At 39.2% G+C, this 19,746-nt stretch overlaps 1 protein-coding gene across 2 annotated transcripts in view; it reads right to left on the bottom strand.

Moving 5' to 3' along the window:
* DHX57 (DExH-box helicase 57) overlaps nt 1-19,746 on the bottom strand; it is a 54,767-nt gene that overhangs the window by 20,617 nt on the left and 14,404 nt on the right. Inside the window, exons 6-13 of one of the 2 annotated variants that reach the window (XM_030311252.1) lie at nt 18,248-18,495; nt 16,654-16,775; nt 14,993-15,188; nt 13,956-14,080; nt 9,578-9,711; nt 8,676-8,730; nt 6,646-6,851; nt 2,041-2,157 (exon numbers count right to left, since the gene is read on the bottom strand). In XM_030311252.1, coding sequence (XP_030167112.1) covers nt 2,041-2,157; nt 6,646-6,851; nt 8,676-8,730; nt 9,578-9,711; nt 13,956-14,080; nt 14,993-15,188; nt 16,654-16,775; nt 18,248-18,495 — 1,203 coding nt within the window. The remainder of the gene's footprint in view (nt 1-2,040; nt 2,158-6,645; nt 6,852-8,675; nt 8,731-9,577; nt 9,712-13,955; nt 14,081-14,992; nt 15,189-16,653; nt 16,776-18,247; nt 18,496-19,746) is intronic. The other variant, XM_030311253.1, reaches the window with a different exon arrangement.

Here is a 19,746-nt window from a genome sequence, read left to right as displayed (position 1 = left end):
CCTGGACACAAACCTGGGTTTCTGGGACCCTCTCCCCTCTCCCCTCTCCCTATATCTATATCATCTATATCATCTGTATCTGTATCTGTATCTGTATCTATATCTGTATCTATCTTTAAGAGACAGAGAAAGCACAAGCAGAGGAGAAGGACAGAGAGAATCTTAAGCAGGCTTCATGCTTAGTGCGGAGCCCGATGTAGTGCTTGATCCCACAACCCTGGGATCATGACCTGAACCGAAATCAAGAGTCAGATACTTGACTGACTAAGCCACCCAGGTGCTCCTGTCCATATTTTTATGTGCCTCCTGATGTGCTCTGCCCTCACAGCTTGGCCATTTGTATCAGCGGTATCTTTTTTTTTTTTTTTTTTTTTTTTTTTAAAGTAAGCTCTATACTCAATGTGGGGCTTAAACTCAAGACCCTGAAATCAAGAGTCATATATGCTCTTCCCGCTGAGCCAGGGAAGAGGTGTCCCTTTAACATTCACAAATATGTCAGCACCCCCACTCGCTACATCTACTCTGCTTTGAATTCAGGTAATTTTCTAGCAGTTCTTTTGTCCACTATACCTGATTTTTTTCAATAATAGTCTTTTCTTTTGGGATGAAACAAGATATGTAGACCAGTGATAATGCGTTAGCAAACACGGACTACCCGCCCGAGATGACAACAAGGTACTTCAATCCTTTTGCGTGGCTCATACGTCTCTTCAGGAAATATCACGTAATGATTAAAGTCTAAGCGGTGGCGGACAGCCACTCCCATTTCTCTTAAGCGCTGTGCAGCGAGCACATGAGGTAAGTGTTTGATCTGTCGTTCAACTTATGATCACCCAACAATGGCTGCATCTATTCAGGCAGCAAATATTCCAGGTACTGCCCTAGGGTCTGAGGAACACAGTGGTGCCTGATAAATCCACATTCTTGAGCAGTTTACATGCTATTGAAGGAGACCGTCAGTAAGCAGAACTATGCTTCTGGATAGTGCGTGGTGCTACGATGAAAATGAAAATCACTTTTGGATATCACGATAGAGTAAGAGTTCAGAGAAGACTCCTCTGAAGAGAAAATGTTTGGCAGAAACCTGAATGATGTGACGGATTCAGTTACGAGAAGATTTGGGGGATGAGGGTCTGCCCAGTGAGCTTAAGAAGGCCATTGGGATAGGACGACGGCGAGTAAGGGGAAAGTAGTTGTTGCTCTGCGTCACAGTAGTAGCAACGATCATAGGAATAATGGTGACAAAATACGTTATCATCGCAACGGTATCGTTTTTAGGCGGAGTATCGATGGGCATTAACTGCATGCCAGGCACTGCGCCAAGTGCTTTACATATGGTTTCTTTCTTTCTTCCTTTCTTTTTCTTTTTTTTTAAAGATTTTATCTTTAAGTAATCTCTACTCCCAGTGTGAGGCTTGAACTCACAGCCCTGAGATCAAGAGTCCTGTGCTCCACTGACTGAGCCAGCCAGGAGCCAGGGACCCCATACGATGGTTTCTTTTAATCCTCAAAATATCTTCACGTCAGAGGACTTATTATAATGTCTTCATTTCACAAACAAGGAAGCTGAGGCATAGCAAAGATAAGGGCTCTCTACCTGCGACTACACAGTTCCTGAGTAGCAGAGCTAGGACTTTATCAGACTCGAGAGCCTGTTCTCTTAACCCCCCTGCCCTGTGACCTTCATGTGCATCAAACACTCATTACCAGACTCCCATTTAGCCTGGGGTTAGGTGTTTAATATGTGGATCACCCAGGCCTTCTTTTCAAACTTCCTCCTCGTGGATTTTGTGTTGTTAACATCTTTTTGCCCGGCGGGAACAAAAGAGTGCTGAGTGAAAGCTGCAGGTGAACCTCGAAAAGTAAAAGGTAAAATCCTCCCCGCTGAAAAGCCTAATAAGCAACTTTACATACAACTGGCAGTGAAAAAGTGAGGATGGGGGTGACGGCTCCAGGAAGGGAGGTCGCTCCCACAGCACCCATCATCTGAGTGAGCCGCCTTCCTTTTGCCGTCTCCCACACAAATGAAGAAGCGATTACCTGGAGGGTAGGAGTGCTTTCCATCCACGATCCACTCTAACAAGGCCTCTATTAATTCCAGATTAACCTTTTCGAAATCCATGATGGACATAGTTTTGATGACTGATTTGCTAACCCCTGAAAGAAAGGTAAAAATCAGAAGGATAACTAACCCTTAATAAAGACAGCGATGCCTGTGAACTGGGTGGGTCTCACCTTGAATTGCCAACACAGATGTTCACACTGATGCACTGAAATGACCTGGTTTCTTTCAGTCGCTCAGAAAGTACACGTTTACTAGGAGAACTTTTTGCTTGAACAAGGACCCAAAGAACAGGCTCCTGACCCTGCTGGAAAGGCTCAGATAGGCTGCTGTTTCCTTTCTTCCTCCCCCCTTTTACCCATCACACACTTAGTGACCATTTAAATACCAGAAACAAAATTCAAAGACAAATACACTTTAGAAACCCCTCCTAGATTCAATCAAGTCATGAGTCAGGTCAGATGGAAGTCCAGGCAATAGTAATCCAGGAAAATCAACAGAGACCAAAGCTTTCACTGACATCTTCACAATAGTGACTCTTTCCCGTCCCCACCCAAAGTTTATTTTGAGAGAGAGTGTGAGCAGGGAAGGGGCAGAGAGAGAGGGAGAGACAGAATCCAAAGCAGGCTCTGCACCAGCCGTGCAGAGCCCAGCACAGGGCTTGAACCCTCGAACCATGAGATCATGACCTGAACCGAAATCAACAGCCCGAAGCTTAACCGACTGAGCCACCCACATGCCCCACACAAGTTTTGGATCTTCCCTGAAAAATACATGTGATTTTAATGGCTTCACTAACAACTCCTGAAGGCTATCCTCAGACTTCTAGTTTAAGGGTTTCTAGTCTCCTCCGAATCTATCTGAGGCCTAGTGAAAGACACAGTTCTTTGTGCTTGGGCTATAACAGCTATAAGCTTGGGCTCTTTTAAAAACAAATAGCATATTCTTGGGAGTCTAACTCTCTAAAGACTACTGGCCTTTCTTCTTGGGTCCTCTTAATAGCCCATCACCCTAAATATAGTCTAACTAGAACAAAATAGCTGCAGGTAGAATCATGGAAGAGAAGTTTCCTATATTAGGCTAAAAAGTTTGAAAAGGGGCAAAAGCAGTTTCTAAACAATGTTGTTCTACAGTGTGGAGCCTGTGTGGGTCAAAAATGAAAGAAAGAAACAGGTTATATAAATAAGGGTGTGGTGGGGTGTGGAAGGCAGAGAAGGAATCATTTTTATCTGTCAAGATTCCAAAAAGCTAGACTTGACTTTTCTTTTTTTTTTAAGTAAGCTTCATGCTCAGCGTGGAGCCCAGTGCAGGGCTTGAACTCATGACCCTGAGATCAAGACCTGAGCTGAGGTCAAGAGTTGAATGCTTAACCCTCTGAACTGTCCAGGTGCCCCCAAAAAGCTAGACATTTTTTTAAAAAGGAGAAAAGATCAGCTAACAGAAAAAAAGAGAAGTGAAATAGTTTTTTAAAAAAATTTTTAGGGGCACCTGGGTGGCTCAGGCGGTGAAGGTGTCCCACTCTTGGTTTCTCGTGGTCTGTGGGTTCATCCCTGAATCAGGCTCTTCACTGACGGCGCACAGCCTGCTTCAGATCCTCTGTCTCCCTCTCTCTCTGCCCCCCCTCCCCAAAAATAAACATTAAACAAATTTTTTCAGGGGCTCCTTGGAGGCTCAGTTGGTTAAGCATCTGACTCTTGATTTGGGTTCAGGTCATGATCTCACAGTTTCAGGAGTTCGAGCCCATGTCGAGCTCTGCCCTGACAGCAGGAAGCCCGCTTGAGACTCTTCCTCTCTCTCTGCCCCTCCCCTGCTTGCACTCTCTCTGTCTTTCCCAAAAATTAAAAAACAAAACAAAACTTTAAAAAAATAAAAGCAAAGGGGCACCTCAGTGGCCCAGTTGGTTAAGTGTCTGACTTTGGCTCAGGTCATGATCTCACAGTTTGTGGGTTCGAACCGTGCGTCAGGCTCTGTGCTGAATTCTTGCTCGGAGCCTGGAGCCTGCTTCGGATTCTGTGTCTCCTTCTCTCTCTGCCCCTCCCCCACTTGTGCTCTGTCTCTCTATCAAAAATAAATAAATGTAATAAAAGAAATTAAAGAAATAATAAATAAAAGAAAGTTTTTATAGTTGGGCAGTTTTTACTACTTAAAAGGACTGATTATTTTTTTAACTAGAAAAAGTTTTAAGAGTTGACCTCAGAAACATTATTTTGATTTTCTGAAAAATGAGAGAGTCTTGAGATCAACCGGATTTAGTCTTTTTGTTATAGGGAAAGAGAAGCTAGTGACAGAGCCGGGTTTCATGACCCCAAATCTTCTATCCTCCTCCCCCCTCAGAAAGGAATTCTCAAAAGTGCTTTCTGAACTTTGGTAAACTGTGTGCTTGAAATTGGAAAGGCCTGGCTTAGATCCCATCATAACTTTTAAAGAAAATTCCGAAATTTCAAAAGAGAAACCAAAGGGGTTTTCCTGTTCCATAATTTAATAGAATAAGGAAATGGGAATTATCAGCTGGCATGATGTACAGAAGGAACACAAGCTTTTGACTCAGACATATTTCAGTTAAAATTACTAATGTGTATTGACTAGATGGGCACCGTGCTGTGGATTTGTATTATCTCATTTAACTCCCTAAACAACTCCATTTTATAGATTAGGAAACTGAGGTACAGAGAGGACAAGGGACTTGCTTGAGGAATTCTGAGGGAGCAAGTTGAACCCAGGTCTGTATGATGCAAGTTCATACTCTCAACCTTACTTCTCAGGATGTTGGGAAGATTAAGTGAAATATTTAGGAGCTATGCATATCTTTCTGAACAGCAGAATAATAGCTAATCCCCTAATTCCTGGATGATTACCACTCCCCACGCAGGACTGGGAAGATAGTCTTCGACGGAAGGAGAAAAAGGAAAACTCATTTGCTTCTTCTCCTATAGAAAAGGGGGATGCAGGCTCTTACTCCTTGAAAGGTAAGCACTTTTGTTTTTTTGGAAGGGCTAGAGGAGTTGGGGTGGCAGTCCAGGGAAAAGAGCAGGGAGGGCAGTTGAGACATGTCTCTGGTCTAGGCTTTAAGGAAGAAAGCAACAGTAGTAATGTTGCAGTGTCTGTGTGTTTAGCCCAGCTCATATGCACAGTAGACTATCTAGGAACAAAGAACAGTTAGGTGGGACCTGGCATAGGAGGAGGGATCAGCTAAGAACACATAAAGAAATGCTCAGTATAGGATGGACCCACAAAAGACGCTATTTGAAAGCCCGTGAGTAATGCTAAAACTAGTGGATGACATTTTGAGGATTTTAGAGGCTATTTAAAAAGTCTTCAAATATCTCTCCACAAATGACTTATTAACTATAAAGGGAACAAACTGACCTACACAGGGGAGACACGTAGCCAACATCTCCTTAACCAAGTGATCAAAAACAACACTGCCAATAAAGGGACAAACCAATGTCATATGCCTCCTGATACGATGTACCAAAAAGGACTCAACATTGTTTCTGTGGTTTTCTAACCAAAAATGAAACCCAAAAGGTTGGGTTTTCTAACCTAAATTTAATCATGGGGAAACATTAGACAAATCTAAATGAAGGGATATTTTATAAAATAACTGGCCCAAACTCCTAAAAAATGTCAAGATCTTAAAAGAAAAATAAAGGCTGAGGAGTTTTTTCAGATCAAAAGAAACTAAAGACACACAACAATGAATGCAATACATAATTGTGGGTTGGATTCTGGGCCAGAAAAAAATAGCAATAAAGGACATTTTTGAGATGATTGGCAAATTAGAATAGTGACTATGGATTAAATAATAGTATTATATCAGTTAAATGTCTTCATTTTGATCATGTCCTGTGCTTATGGTCTTAAGAAATACATATGTCCGTTCTTGACTTCAGCTCAGATCATGATCTCCCAGTTCATGGGTTTGAGCCCTGCATCAGGCTCTGTGCTGACAGTGCAGAGCCTGCTTGGGGTTCTCTCTCCTTTCTCTGATCCTCCCCGGCTTGCAGGCGCGCGTGTGCTCTCTCTTTTTCTCTCTCAAAATACGTAAACATTAAAAAAGAAAAAAGAGAAAGAAATATGTACTCATATACGAGGGATTAAAGGACATGATATCTGCAACCTACTCAAAGGTTCAAGAAAAAAATATATAACGTGTACACAGTGCAAATGATAAAGGAAATGAAGCAAAATAATAATTGGTGAGCTGGGGTAAAGGATATATGAGAGTTCATTGTATGGTCCTGCCAGCTTTTATTATGAATTTGCAATCATATCAAAATAAAAAGTTACAAAATACTAAGGAATATACTTGTATTTCACTAGTTCCCAATTTTTCTATAATAAACATTTCTTTTATAATCAGAAAATACCTATATATAAATATAATCACAATTATATCTAAATGTGTTGAAACTGCTATTTTTTTTTTTTTTTCCAAGTTTAAGGTTGTTCTGATGCATTAAAGACAATGTAGCTGTGAAACAAGGGCCACGTTTTTCTTCCTCTGGATCACGGTGGGGGGCGGCGGGGGGAAACTGGTTCCCTATGACATAACTGTAATATTCCCCCAGGAAACACATTACCTTTATAGCGGGCCAGGAGCTGCTTGAAATCCAACTGTTGGTCTGGTACTGCATCTCTGACAGAATCCTGGTGCTGGAGGTGAAGGGAGAGCCTCAGGTCTTCCTCTACTTCTTCAAACGCAGTTCTGCTGCGCCTCGCTTTAAGCTTCTCCTTTGACATCTGTTTCATGGAGCGCAGATAAGGGCTCCCATCCTGCAGCACGTACCTGAGGAAGTTAAACAAAGGGATGGGGCTGTTAGTATGTAGGTCTGTTGGTGAGGAATGAAAATATTCACCTATTTATGTTTTCCGATCAGCAGAGTGCTGCTCTGTCTCTGCCCCATTCATGTGCTTCTCTTTCACCAGTCCAGGGTTCTGCTGGCCTGTGTCCTATTTCTGGTAGGGAACACACTAGAATGTTTTTGGTTCTGTTTCAAGGTAATTCTGGAGGCAGTGAGTTTGAGAAAGTGAGAGAATAAAGACAGGTAAACTAGTTAACACGTTAATTTCCCCAGAGATTCACAGCGGAAATGGGGTAGGGCCCCCACATAACAATTTATTTAATAAGTTCCCTACATAGGCTTATTGCACGCAAAAGTTTGAGAGCCACTGTTTTGGGGTTTTTCGCTTGAGAAAACTGTACCATTAAATAAATAGAGAATTAGAAGTAGGTCTTATTAGACAGGGAAGGAGCAGGGAGTAGGAGAAAAATTCTGAACTGAGTTTTCGGTGCCGGACTGCAAGGGCATTTTCTTTCTGGAGCTCAGAGGTCAGGAACAAAGATACTGATTTGGAAATTCTTGGCACAGAGGTGACATCTGAAATCACATGAGTCTAACAGAGGGACAAAAGAGTTTAATGGTGAGAAGGAATAGCACAAGGATAAAACCATGGGGGGGGCGGGTGGTGGTTTCATGGTCAAAGAGTAGGAAGAGGAATCAGGGCTTTCAAAGGAGAGAAATATGTTTGTATCCAATGGAAATGGCCATTTTTTACCCAGCACTGAAATTATGCAGACATCCTGACTCTCACACTAGACTGCAAGCTCCCTGAGCACTGCAGGATGATGATGATGATGATGATGATGATGATGATGATGATGATGATGATAGCTAACATTTGTTAGGTGCCAGGCACAGTTCTAAGCATCTGCAGCTATTAACTCTAAGAATTAATTAATCCATCCTCATGACAACCCTGTGAAGCAGCTATTAATATATCATTTTACTTGTGATGAACCTGAGTCACACAGAGATCAAGCTACTCATCAATGTTACAGTTAGTAAGTAGAGGGATTTAAATATTGGCAGTTTATCTGCAGAACGGGTACTTTTTTTCATATTAAATTCTCCATATACCTGGTCCTTCATCATTTAAAAAAATTTTTTTTAATGTTTATTTATTTTTGAGAGAGAAAGAGAGAGAGACAGAGACAGAGAGACAGAGCGTGAGCAGGGGAGGGCAGAGAGAGAGAGGGAGACACAGAATCCGAAACAGGAGCCAGGCTACAAGCTGTCTGCACAGAGCCTGATGCGGGGCTTGAACCCATGAACCATGAGATCATGACCTGAGCCAAAGTCAGATACCTAACTGACTGAGCCACTCAGGTGCCCTGTCCTTCATCATTTTTTCAATAGACTTCATTCTTCAGTACAGTTTTAGGTTCACAGCAATATTAAGCAGAAGGTACAGAGGTTTCCTGATACTCCTGTTTCCCACAAACGTATAGCCTTCCCCATTATCAACACCACCCCCCCCCCGCCCCCCAACACCAGGGTGGTATAACTGTTATACTGATGAAGCTACAATGGTACATCATGATCACCCAAAGTCCATAGTTTACATAGTTCCAGTCAGTACTCTTAACATACAATGTGTACTGTGATGTGAATTGCAAATGATTTGTATAATATTTGCTGAAAAGGGAAAACCAAACACTCAAATGGAAAAATTAGAAGAAAAACTAACATGTCTATTAAAATGCTGGCACACTGAGGTAAAATAATGTTTTCAAAGACTTTCACCAAACCTTAATTAATGTCTTCCTTACCTTGTCACAGCAATTGCATCTTCCAGAAAAAACTGATCAACAGGAAACGTACGACCTAGAAGGACAAGAAAATAAAAGACTCAGGATACCTGTTCAACTACCTTGAAATAAATAGTTGGCAAATGTAAAATTCTCTTAAAACAAAGCTTGGCACATTAAGGTACTGTTTGCTCTGTTGTCTTAAACATATCAGAAGAAAAGAAAAGCTTTTGATGAGAGAAATTAGAAGGGATAGATAGATTCCAGCTCATAAAAAAACATAAGTATATAGGTGGAAATGCTCATTTGGTAATAGGACATTTTTTAACCTCTTTCTTTGTTTTAAACCTGTTACACTTTTCCCACCCTCCCCTCCCCCAAGGGGACTTTTAAACATTCAACAACTACAAGAAATAGTATGATTATTCATCAAAATCGTCCATAAATTGTTCTTGTGACAATCAACTGCAGAAGGATAAAGCAACGTCCAAGGTGATAAATTAATCCCACAGTGAGACTGTGAAAGCACCAGAACACACAGACTACTCAACTTCACTTTCTCCCAGAGTGGACCAACATCCAGGAAGTTAGCAGAATCCTGTAGTGAACAAATCTGCTATACACAGAGACAACTCTATGACAGATTACCACTATTAACTCAATATTAAACACAACGGAATTCTAGAAATCCTAATAACTGAGACTTTTTTCAAAAGCACATGTAAAACTGAAATCTCTTAGCAAATGGATATAATGTTGCTTCTTTATTAATTTCATTATATGGTCATTAATTTTATTTGTTATAAATCTAATCACTTCTTGAGAAAATATCAATACCTGTTATTTTACATCTCAGATGAACTTTAAAAATAATTATATTTGCTTATCAGAACAAGGCATATTTAATGATGCATATTAATCACCTGGTATAGTAATAATTGGGCAGGAACTGAAATATTCTGAAAAGAGCTCAGCATTTAAAGTTGCACTCATTAGAATAACTTGAAGAGTTGGTCTCTGCAACAAAATGTCCTTCAAGACTAGCAGCAAGAAGTCACTAAGGGAAATAAAAGAAACACCTCAAGATGAAACAAATTTAATACATAAAAATGAATTAGCTTTATTTTTTTAAATGTTTATTTTATTTTTGCAGGGGGAGGGAGAGAGGAGAGAGAGAGAGAGAGAGAGAGAGAGAGAGAGCAGGGAAGGGGCAGAGAGAGACAGAGACACAGAATCTAAAGCAGGCTCCACGCTCCGAGTTGTCAGCACAGAGCCTGACGTGGGGCTCGAACCCGTTGACCGTGAGATCATGGCCTGAGCTGAAGTCAGATGCTTAACCAACTGAGCCACCCAGGTGCCCCAAAATGAATTAGCTTTTGATGCATTTTGAGCAAGGAATGTGTAGACCTATGTGAAAAAAAAAAACTCTACATCTTATAGAAAGATATGTCATGATCCTAGATGTGAAGACTTAAAATTATGAAGATATAAACTCAAATAACCAAATAAACTCAAATCAGTGTAGTACCAATCAAAGTACCAACAGGATCTATCATTGCATTTGATAATTCTACTTCCGGATATCTACACATACATAATGAAGAATATACAAAGATTTTCATAATAACATTGTTCGTGATAGTAAAACAATGACAACTGCCTGAATGTCCATCAACCAAGAAGTGGTTGGCTAAAAAGAAATCACCCAATCTGTGGAATAACATGAGGCAGACAGTAGGAAATAACACAGAGCTTTAGATACTGATATGAAAACATCTCTGAAAAAAACCGAAGTATGTACTGCAACAAGTACTGCACAAAAGCAGTATCCTTACTGGTCTCCCTGCTTTGGCCCATCCCCTTGCAATCTCTTCTCAATAGAGCAGACCAATGGTTCTGTTCGAATGTAAATCTTACTGTGCCAGTCTTCAGCTCATAATCCTTTGATGACTTATTAAAATCCTCACTAACAAGTTAGGTCCTACATGACATTTTCTGCCCCTACCACCACTTGTCTCCGGCGGCTCTCCCCTTATTCACTCACTCCAGCCACACGGTCCTCCTTGTTGTCCTGGAGGCATGTACCTCAGGTCTTTTGCACATGTTATTGATCTGCCTGCAATGGGCTTCTCCCAGACATTCACAGGTAGTTCCCTCATTTCCTTCAAGTTTTTACTCAAAGATACCTTTGTAGCCAGGCCTTCCCTAGTCACTCTATTTAAAAATTCAAATGCTCCCCTCCCCTGCATTTCATATCACCTTTTCTCTTCTTGGCACTTAAGATATTTTACTTATTTATCATTCTTATTGTTGAGCTCACCCATCAGAATAGAAGCTCTATGAGGACAGGGATTTGGGTCTATTTTGTTTACTAATAAAATAATCTAGAACAATGTCTGGAACAATAGTAGCTGCTCAAAAAATCTGTTGACTTACTAAACGAACACATCAGTTGTATAAGAAAAAAAGGTCAGAAAGCAAAAGTACCTATTGCTAACAAAGTAAACATAAATGTCAATGTATAAAAAGGACATATCACTAGTCTCATCACCACAGTTATCTCTGGGGAAGAGACTGGTAATGCTTTGGAAGTGTTAAGGGAGACTTTCATTTTATCTGTATTGCTTGGATGGGTAGATAGATAGATAGATAGATAGACGGATAGATAGATAGATAGATAGATAGATAGATAGATAGATAGTAGGCTCCATGCCCAATGTGAGTCTCAAACTCACGACCCCAAGACCAAGAGTTGCATGTTCCATTGACTGAACCAGCCAGGTGCCTCCTGTATAGCTTTAAGTTTTAAAGAGAGCATATTCCTGTACTATTTCATTCTCTTTAATTTCATGAGCTAATTAACTTACATGTACGACTTTTGTTTCTTTTTTAGGGAAAAGGACATAATATAACAATTAAGAAATGCTTAAATAATTTATAATACACGCATACTTAAAATCTCCTTCTGCAATTATTAATAACTTCAAAGATAGTTCATGCTATCATGTTAACTATTATATGAGAAGCAGCACACACAACTCCAATAGTGTTTGTGGAGACATATATCTCTCTCTACCACATCTCTCTCCTAACTCCTAATATACTCCCAGAAGAAAACAGACCAAAATTGTAACAGGTAATTATTATACAGGGGACAAAAAATATTTTTTGACATTTCTTTGATACTTTCCAAACATTGAGAAAAATCATGTTATCTCTATGGTCAGAAAATCTATTAAAAATTTTAAACAAACACAGCTATAACTTTTCTATATTTAACCTTTAATCTTATGTATATTTTTACTGATCTTGAGTCCTAGATTTTACTCCTATTTTTTTGTTTTTCTTTTTCCATCTGAGCCGGCAAATATTCCCCTTTTTCTTGTAATTTGTACACTCCTTTCCCAAAGGCTGCTATTTGTAAATGACTGAATCTCCCTTCTCCTGAGTGTAATTTATCTTTCATCGGGTATTATTTTGAATTTTTAACTGTTGATATCTACAAGTCATTAAGTTTTATATAAAAATCTTTCTCTTTTGAGATCACGATTGAGAAAACAGATCCAGTACTATGCTCTAGTTTCTCTGAGTTTGTCGAAATATAGATGTTATGAAAGCCAAAACCATTTTTTATATTTAGAATTATAGGGGATATAATTTCCCCTAAAATTTTAAATGTACCTTTAGAATATAACATTTAAATATTATTAGTCTGGTAGAATGTCATATTTGATTTCCTCCTCCAAGTTGTTTAGTGATTCTGTGAAAATATTTTCTTCTTTCAAATGTTCACTTGAACATTTACCTGCAAAAATGAAATGACTTACCATTTATTTTTTCCCCCCACTGTTTTCTGGAGTCTCTACAAAAAAATTATTTGCCCCTCAAAGATTCCCAGTGTTTTGTGTATAGTCATTTAAAATTTACTATTGCCATGTCCTAGGAATTATTTCTTTTTATTTTGATCTATTCTTTTTATATGTAAGTCTGTTTTTCTTTAGTTTCCAATTACTTGATATTTCTTATTTACTAGAGTATCAGTGTATTTATTTCTTTGAACAAATAGTCTTCTGGTCCTATGTCTTCCCTGCTCAGTTCTTAAAAACTTTTTATTAGCAGTAGCAGGGAATCCTTTTCATGTTTTTTTGTTTGTTTCTTTTTTAAATTTTGCTATTAGCTATTTTCTGCTTCTCTGGCAATCTGCCAACTTTAGTTACTTAGATTTTCCTTCCATTCAAGGTATTTATAATAGTATAGTCCTTTTTGGGAAAGTCTAATAATTTTCATGGGATTCTTTTTTTTCCATACTACTTTTTTTTTTATTGCTCTAGAACATGATCCACATGACAAACTATGATTAATGCCATCTATTCACTAGGCCCTTCCTTTTAAAATACTCAGAATTTTGATTTTACATCCCAGCCCTTTAATGACTTCTAATTTCATAGAATAAAATCTAAATGCTTTATTGTCATGGTATATAAGCCCCTGGAAGATCTGGTTTCTTCCTTTTCTACCTGCTACTTTTTCCCTCATTTACTACAACCAGCTGCACAGCCTTCCTCCAGTTTCTGGGCTCATGATACCCTTTCCCACTGCAGAATGTGAGAATGGTGGCTTTGCCCCCATTTGTCACACAGGATGCCTTCTCATACTTCTGTTTTTAATTTAAATATCATCTCTTGAGAGATAGCAGCTCTGACCATCTCAGGGATCTCTCCCCTGCAAACACAGCAACCTGTTTATTCCTTCATAGTACTTACTCCAATTCATAATTGTTTACGTATTTATTTGCTCATTATTTGTTTTTCCTACTAGACAAGGAGATAAAGGGGAGTCATATATGTTTGCTCACTATAGCAACCCCAGCAATTAACAGATCACTTGGCACTTAATACAGTCTCAATAAATGTATGAAAGAATGTCAGGACTGAATGACTGACCAAATGAACAAAGAAGGAAGGACATACTGACCAATCCATCAACTACAGCATGCCTTACATCTGCTACTCCTAAGTACAGTGCCCAGCTCAGCATGATGCCCAGGAGGTGTTAAGTATCTCCTGGGAGAAGATGTCCATCTGACAGGATGACTCTTCTAGTGATGAACATATGCCCTCCTAGCCTTTTTAGTATTACAGACCCTGGAGATCAGGAAAGCGTTCCTCTTCTCTAATTTGGGCCTCCTCTGTGGCCTTCCTCTCTAGCTCTGTGAAACTGAACTGGAAACAGAACAAAATTCTTTCAGCCATGTCTTCATTTTATGTGTGTGGCTATTTGTTTGGAAAATCTTTGTTTTACCTTTCTTCTGTCCTCTCATGAACTTCATCAACAATGATATGGGTGATTCCTTGTAGAGCTGTGTCTCCCTCCAGCCTTCTCAGCAGCACGCCTGTGGTGCAGTACAACAGTCTGGTGGCTGAGGACTTACACAGAAAAGGGCATAGAAGGCATTCATGGAATTTTTGAAAAAAGGAAACTCTTTCTCTCTTTTTTCTTTTCTAAATTTTAACGAGGCTCCACATCCAACTTGAGCCCACGTGGCTTGAACCCATGACCCTGAGCTTAAGAGTCATATGCTCTACCGACTGAGCCAGCCAGGCACCCCAGGGAACACTTTCAAAGCCAAAATGGCAAGGCCATTTTGAATGGATAGGGACAAAGAATATTGAAAACGTCAGCAGTTGCATTTAATCTGAAACCACACTAAATGCATAGTTTCTTTCTGGCCAACAACAGTAAAAGCTTTTCTACTTTATATCAAAAATTTAAGTTTAAACCTCATAAAAAACATTCAAAAAGTATTATAAAACATAAAAACAACAGTGAATAATAAACCCAATTCTAAATTTGTCTGTTCCTTATTTGGTTAAGTGGATTAAGTCTCAGGATTAAGAGTAAAATAGCAGTTACTAGATCACTTCTGCCAATAAAGAATAAAAGGTCTTTAAAAAAAAAATGTTTCTTTTATTTTAAAAGAGAGAGGGGGAAAGTGTGCTCGCATGTGCAGGCAAGCAGGGAAGGAGCAGAGAGAGAGAGGGAGAGAGAGAGAATCCCAAGGATTGATGTAGGTCTCAATCCCATGAACCATGAGATCACGACCTGAGCCAAAATCAAGAGTGGGACGCTTAAATGACTGAGTCACCCAGGTGCCTCAGAATAAAAGGTAGAGGAAATTAAGTACACTCAAATAAGAGTTTATACCAAAATATTTCTGAAAGGTCTTTAGCCCTACCTAAGTCTACATCCCAAATTGCCCATGTGTCTCCAAACCCCAAAAACTCTTTATACTTGAAAACTAAATTTCTGTTATCAGGAAACAAGCAGAGCATACGAACCTTGACACTTTCCAGCCGGATCTGGTACCCCACAGTCAGACCCACTCTTTCTGTCCTTTCTTTAGCAACACGTTCAGCAACAGATATTGCCGAGATTCGTCGGGGTTGTGTACAGATGATGTTGGCCACCTTCTCAGGTGGTCCATTCAGAGAATCATCCAGAATAAACTGAGGAATCTGTGTGGTTTTTCCACATCTGTATGTCAAAACAAATAAGTCCTAATATGAGAGTTTTCAAGTGCTAGTCACCAAAAAAACCAAAAACCAAACTAAAAAAAAAAAACAACAACAAAAAAAAAACCCAAAACAATCATGTGCAGTGAGGAAAGTGAGAAACCTGATTATGATAAAATTCATAATCTTCATTTATCTTCTAAACTGACCTACTGACTTGTTACCTACAGCTCATAACTGCTAGGAATTTGCACTCAGATTAACAGGGCAATCAAATAATCATTTAGTATCATTTGTAAAATTGAGACAATTGAACAGACATTAGATTAAGTTCTGTAAACACCACTACAAATGACCTCTATGTTTGAATCCTAAAGAAATGGGAGTATTATGTTATGATTTTTATGTATTATCTTACTGATTTGGCTACAAGTAGACTGAGGTTAAAAAGATATGAAACTGAGGGGCGCCTGGGTGACTCAGCCGGTTGAGCATCCAACTTCGGCTCAGGTCATGATCTCAGTTAGTGAGTTCGAGCCCCGCGTGGGGCTCCGTGCTGACAGCTCAGAGCCTGGAGCCCACTTCAGATTCCGTGTCTCCCTCTCTCTCTGCCCCCCTCCCCTCTTGCGCTGTCCTCCTCTCTCTCTTTCTCTCTCTCTCTCAAAAATAAATATTAAAAAATTTTTCTTAAAAATATAAGAAACTGGAAGATCTCTTTAAATGTTTATTTATTTATTTTGAGAGAAAGAGAGGGCCAGCAGGGGAGAGGGGCATAGGGAGAGGGAGAGAGAATCCCAAGAAGGCTCCACACTGAACCGACATGGGGCTCAATCCCATGACCACAAGATCACAACCTGAGCTGCTATCAAGAGTCAGACTCTTAACTGACTGAGCCACCCAGACACTCCAAGAAACTGGAAGATCTCAAATTACTACTATATTGGTGAGTCTGGGCACGAATGTAATTATTAGGTTAAATACTTTTGAATAGAGAACTAAATTAAGGCTACAACCTATCGCTGCTAAATAAATTTGGATAACATGCGAAAAGGGTAAAGTAGGAAAAATAATATGCCCTAAGTTGTTATTAAAAGAACAAATAAAAGCTCTAAGGAAATCAGAATAAATTTAGCAGATGGAAGTTTCCAAGTTAAATGTTCTAGAACTATCCTTTACATTTAAAAATGGGCCTGGTAAAAGTCTTCATTTAGACCTTTTACCTTAAAATTGTCTCAGGGAAGAGGTGTGCAATGTCTATAAATTACTTGATGGATTTCTGAGGTGTTTTTTTGTTTTTTGTTTGTAATTTGGGTCTGTTGGCTAAAGATCTGTAAAATTAGGTTCTGTGAAATATTATTTAATATCTGACAAGTAAAGCACAAATAACAACAGTTACTAGTTTTTTACAAGTAGAACTGGTTATGGTAACCAGGGTGCATACCATATTCATGGATGAAAGCTGCATTACAAATAAATTGCATTCTTACCCAGTCATACCACTTATAACAAGCACTTGGTGATCGCTCAACAATTTAAGAATGGTTTCTTTTTCTTCCCAAGCAGGGAGCGATTGTCTTTCTTGCAGAATTGCCTGGAACTGTCTGGAAGCCTAATAATATAAAAGATAAGGCATCAGTTACGTTACTTTGAATCATCTTTCACAAAGATCTCAGGTTGGAATCTCATAGCTAGACCCACCCTTTCTGCTCTTTCTTTAACAATTTGTTCAGAGACAGAAATTGCAGATTTGTTAGGATTGGGGGCTGGTGACTTCAGCAGAAGGCTGCTTAGAGAATCAGCCAGAGAAAGCTGTGAAGTCTTTGTGATTTTCCTACATCTGAATAAACTGCAAGATCTTGTCAGAGAAATAAGCCTCTTGTTTAGCACGACCCAGCTCTTCCTAGCAGGATTCTCTGCACCAGCACTATCCAGTAGAACCTTCCATGTTAGTGGAAATGTTCTATAATAGCATTGTCCAAAAGAACAACCTCTGACTACATGTGGCTTGTGAGTATTTGAAATGTGGTTAGTGCTACTGAGGAACTGAATTTTTAATTTTATTTAATTTTAATTAACTTAAATTTAAACACCTGCATGTGGCCAGGGGCTACCACACTGGATAGCACAGTTCTATCAGATTTTTACTAAAATCAGTAATAGTAAGAACACTCATGAAAGGTTCTTTTTGGCCACACATCACATATATGTAACTCAGTCTGACGTGCGATGGCCAATAAACATTGTAGCATATGTTAAATCTAAAGATATATTTTTGAATAATATAAGAAATTTACATTAACACATCATTTTCTGCATATAATGTTATCATATAAATTTATCACCTCTAAACACAAACTGATCAAACTGAATATGTAATTTTTTGTTTTTATTATCTTACTACTTATGGTGTGAATTTCTATTCATTTTGATGTTCTATAGGCATTGCACTACGTATGCCATAGTGTTATGCTGTGTCAAAAATCAGAATCAGAACTTCACAATTAGAAATGCTGCTAGACAGCATCCAATCCAATCCCCAAACTGGCTAAGCAACTTGTTTTTGTCCTACATCCAACCCTGCCCTAACAGTTCACTTACAGGTTCTTTGAAAACAATCTTCATGTGAATGGGATAAAAACAATATGGACTTTGGAAACAGAGATTTAACTTGAAGCCCTTGTGTGGCCACCTGCTAGCTATGTGACCTTAGGCAAGTTATTCATCCTAGGATTCTCTCAAATGGAGTCAGAGTCCCTCCTTCTCCTTTCTCCACTATTTTTTCTAATATAAATCACAGCACTAATTTTCATTTCACTTATCAGATTGCCTGTCATAGTACCAGAGCCACAAGATTCTGAGAATATTTGGTATATATGCGTGCATTTCACTTCCACCAGCCATTGGATTTTCCAAAACTATCTAGAACATGCACCCAAGTTTGCTGTGGCTTGCAGAAACTGACCACGCGGAGTTAAAGAGAAACAAAAGCATACTAGGGAGGGTAGCCAGGCTTTCTAACTCCTAACCAGTTCATCTGTACAGTAGGGAGGCAATGCTAGCCAATCTCTGGGAACACCCTACCTGTTTGATTCGGAACTGCTTGCAGAGTTTAGCATTTTCAGCATGTACTGATTTTGCCTGCCAGTCATATCTTCTGGAAATCTTTTTCTTAAGGTTCACATAGCTCTCATTCTCCACTATAACTGGTGCAGGACCTTCATCCTCCTCTGAATCCTCCTCAGGTTCTGATTCTTTTTCAACTTGCAGGGGATAAAAGGAAACATTTTCCATATGGAGCCCTTTCTTTAGCAAAGGGGGAGAGTCACTCTCTAACAAAGTAACAACAACAAAAAAATCGTAAGATGGAGAAAAAGCTAAAGCTTGAATAAAGCAGGCTCATTCGTTTCAAACAACTACTTCTACTGCTAAAGAACTTAAAATGCATCTTCAAATATACTTTAATTAGGAATAAGTGGCTATTGCTAAACCAAATTAAAAACGAAGAAGAAAAAAATCATGGCATGCTTTGTTAATTCTGTAGACTCTTTACATTCAAGGAATTAACTGACAGTTTCAACTATTTGCAAGTGTTCCTAAAATTCTATGACATGAAACCCAAATGTCTACCAAATGATAAATCAATACACAAAATATGGCATGTCCTTATAATGGAGTGTTATTCAGCAATAAAATGAAGTACTGATATGTCCTACATGAACAAACCTTGAAAACATTATGCTGAGTGAAAGAAGCCGATCACAAAAGCCACATATTGTATGATTCCATTTCCAGGAAGTATACAGAATGGGCAAATGCACAGACACAGAATGTAGATTCATAGCTGTCAAGGGTTGAGGAAAGGGAGAAATGAGCACTCGCTGCTAGTAAGTATGGGGTTTCTTTTAGGGTTGATCAAAATGTTCTGGAATTAGACAGTCGTCATGGTTGGGGCGCCTGGGTGGCTCAGTCAGTTAAGTGTCTGACTTCGGCTCTGCCATTCCTGAGTTGGAGCCCCGCGTCAGGCTCTGTGCTGACAGCTCAGAGCCTGGAGCCTGCTTCAGATTCTGTGTCTTCCTCTCTCTCTGCCCCTTCCCCGCTCACAGTCTGTCTCTCTCTCTCACTCAAAAATAAAGATTAAAAAAAAAAAAATAGTCGTCATGGTTGCACCACTCTGTGAATATACTAAAAAGCCACTGGATTGCACCCTTTAAAAGAGTGAATTTTATAGTATGTACATTGTATCTCAATAAAGGTGTTACTTAAAAAAAAAAAAAGGCCCTGTCACACAATCTGTCATTTCTTCAGGAATATATTTGAATCCCACATACTAGAAACTGCTGTTTGGCAGCAAGTGGCTAGTGAGTGAACCTGGCCAACCGTATGCCATCCACACCTTAATGCAGTTTCATTGTTCTCTACTTACTGATGTTTACCTAAGAACTCTTGTGAAATCAGGAAAACTTGTTTCTCTCAAAGAAAGATGGCAACAAATAAGAATTCCTTGAAGAACTTTGAAAAAGGAGTTTAACTGTGGCGGACGAATCTGTACGGCAAATCCGCAAAGCGATCAAGCCAGAAGG

Source organism: Lynx canadensis, chromosome A3 (genome assembly GCF_007474595.2).
Source record: "Lynx canadensis isolate LIC74 chromosome A3, mLynCan4.pri.v2, whole genome shotgun sequence".
NCBI classification, from domain to species: domain Eukaryota; kingdom Metazoa; phylum Chordata; class Mammalia; order Carnivora; family Felidae; genus Lynx; species Lynx canadensis.
The sequence above is the reverse complement of the archived record's forward strand: the minus strand, read 5'-3'. Positions and strand labels throughout refer to the sequence as shown.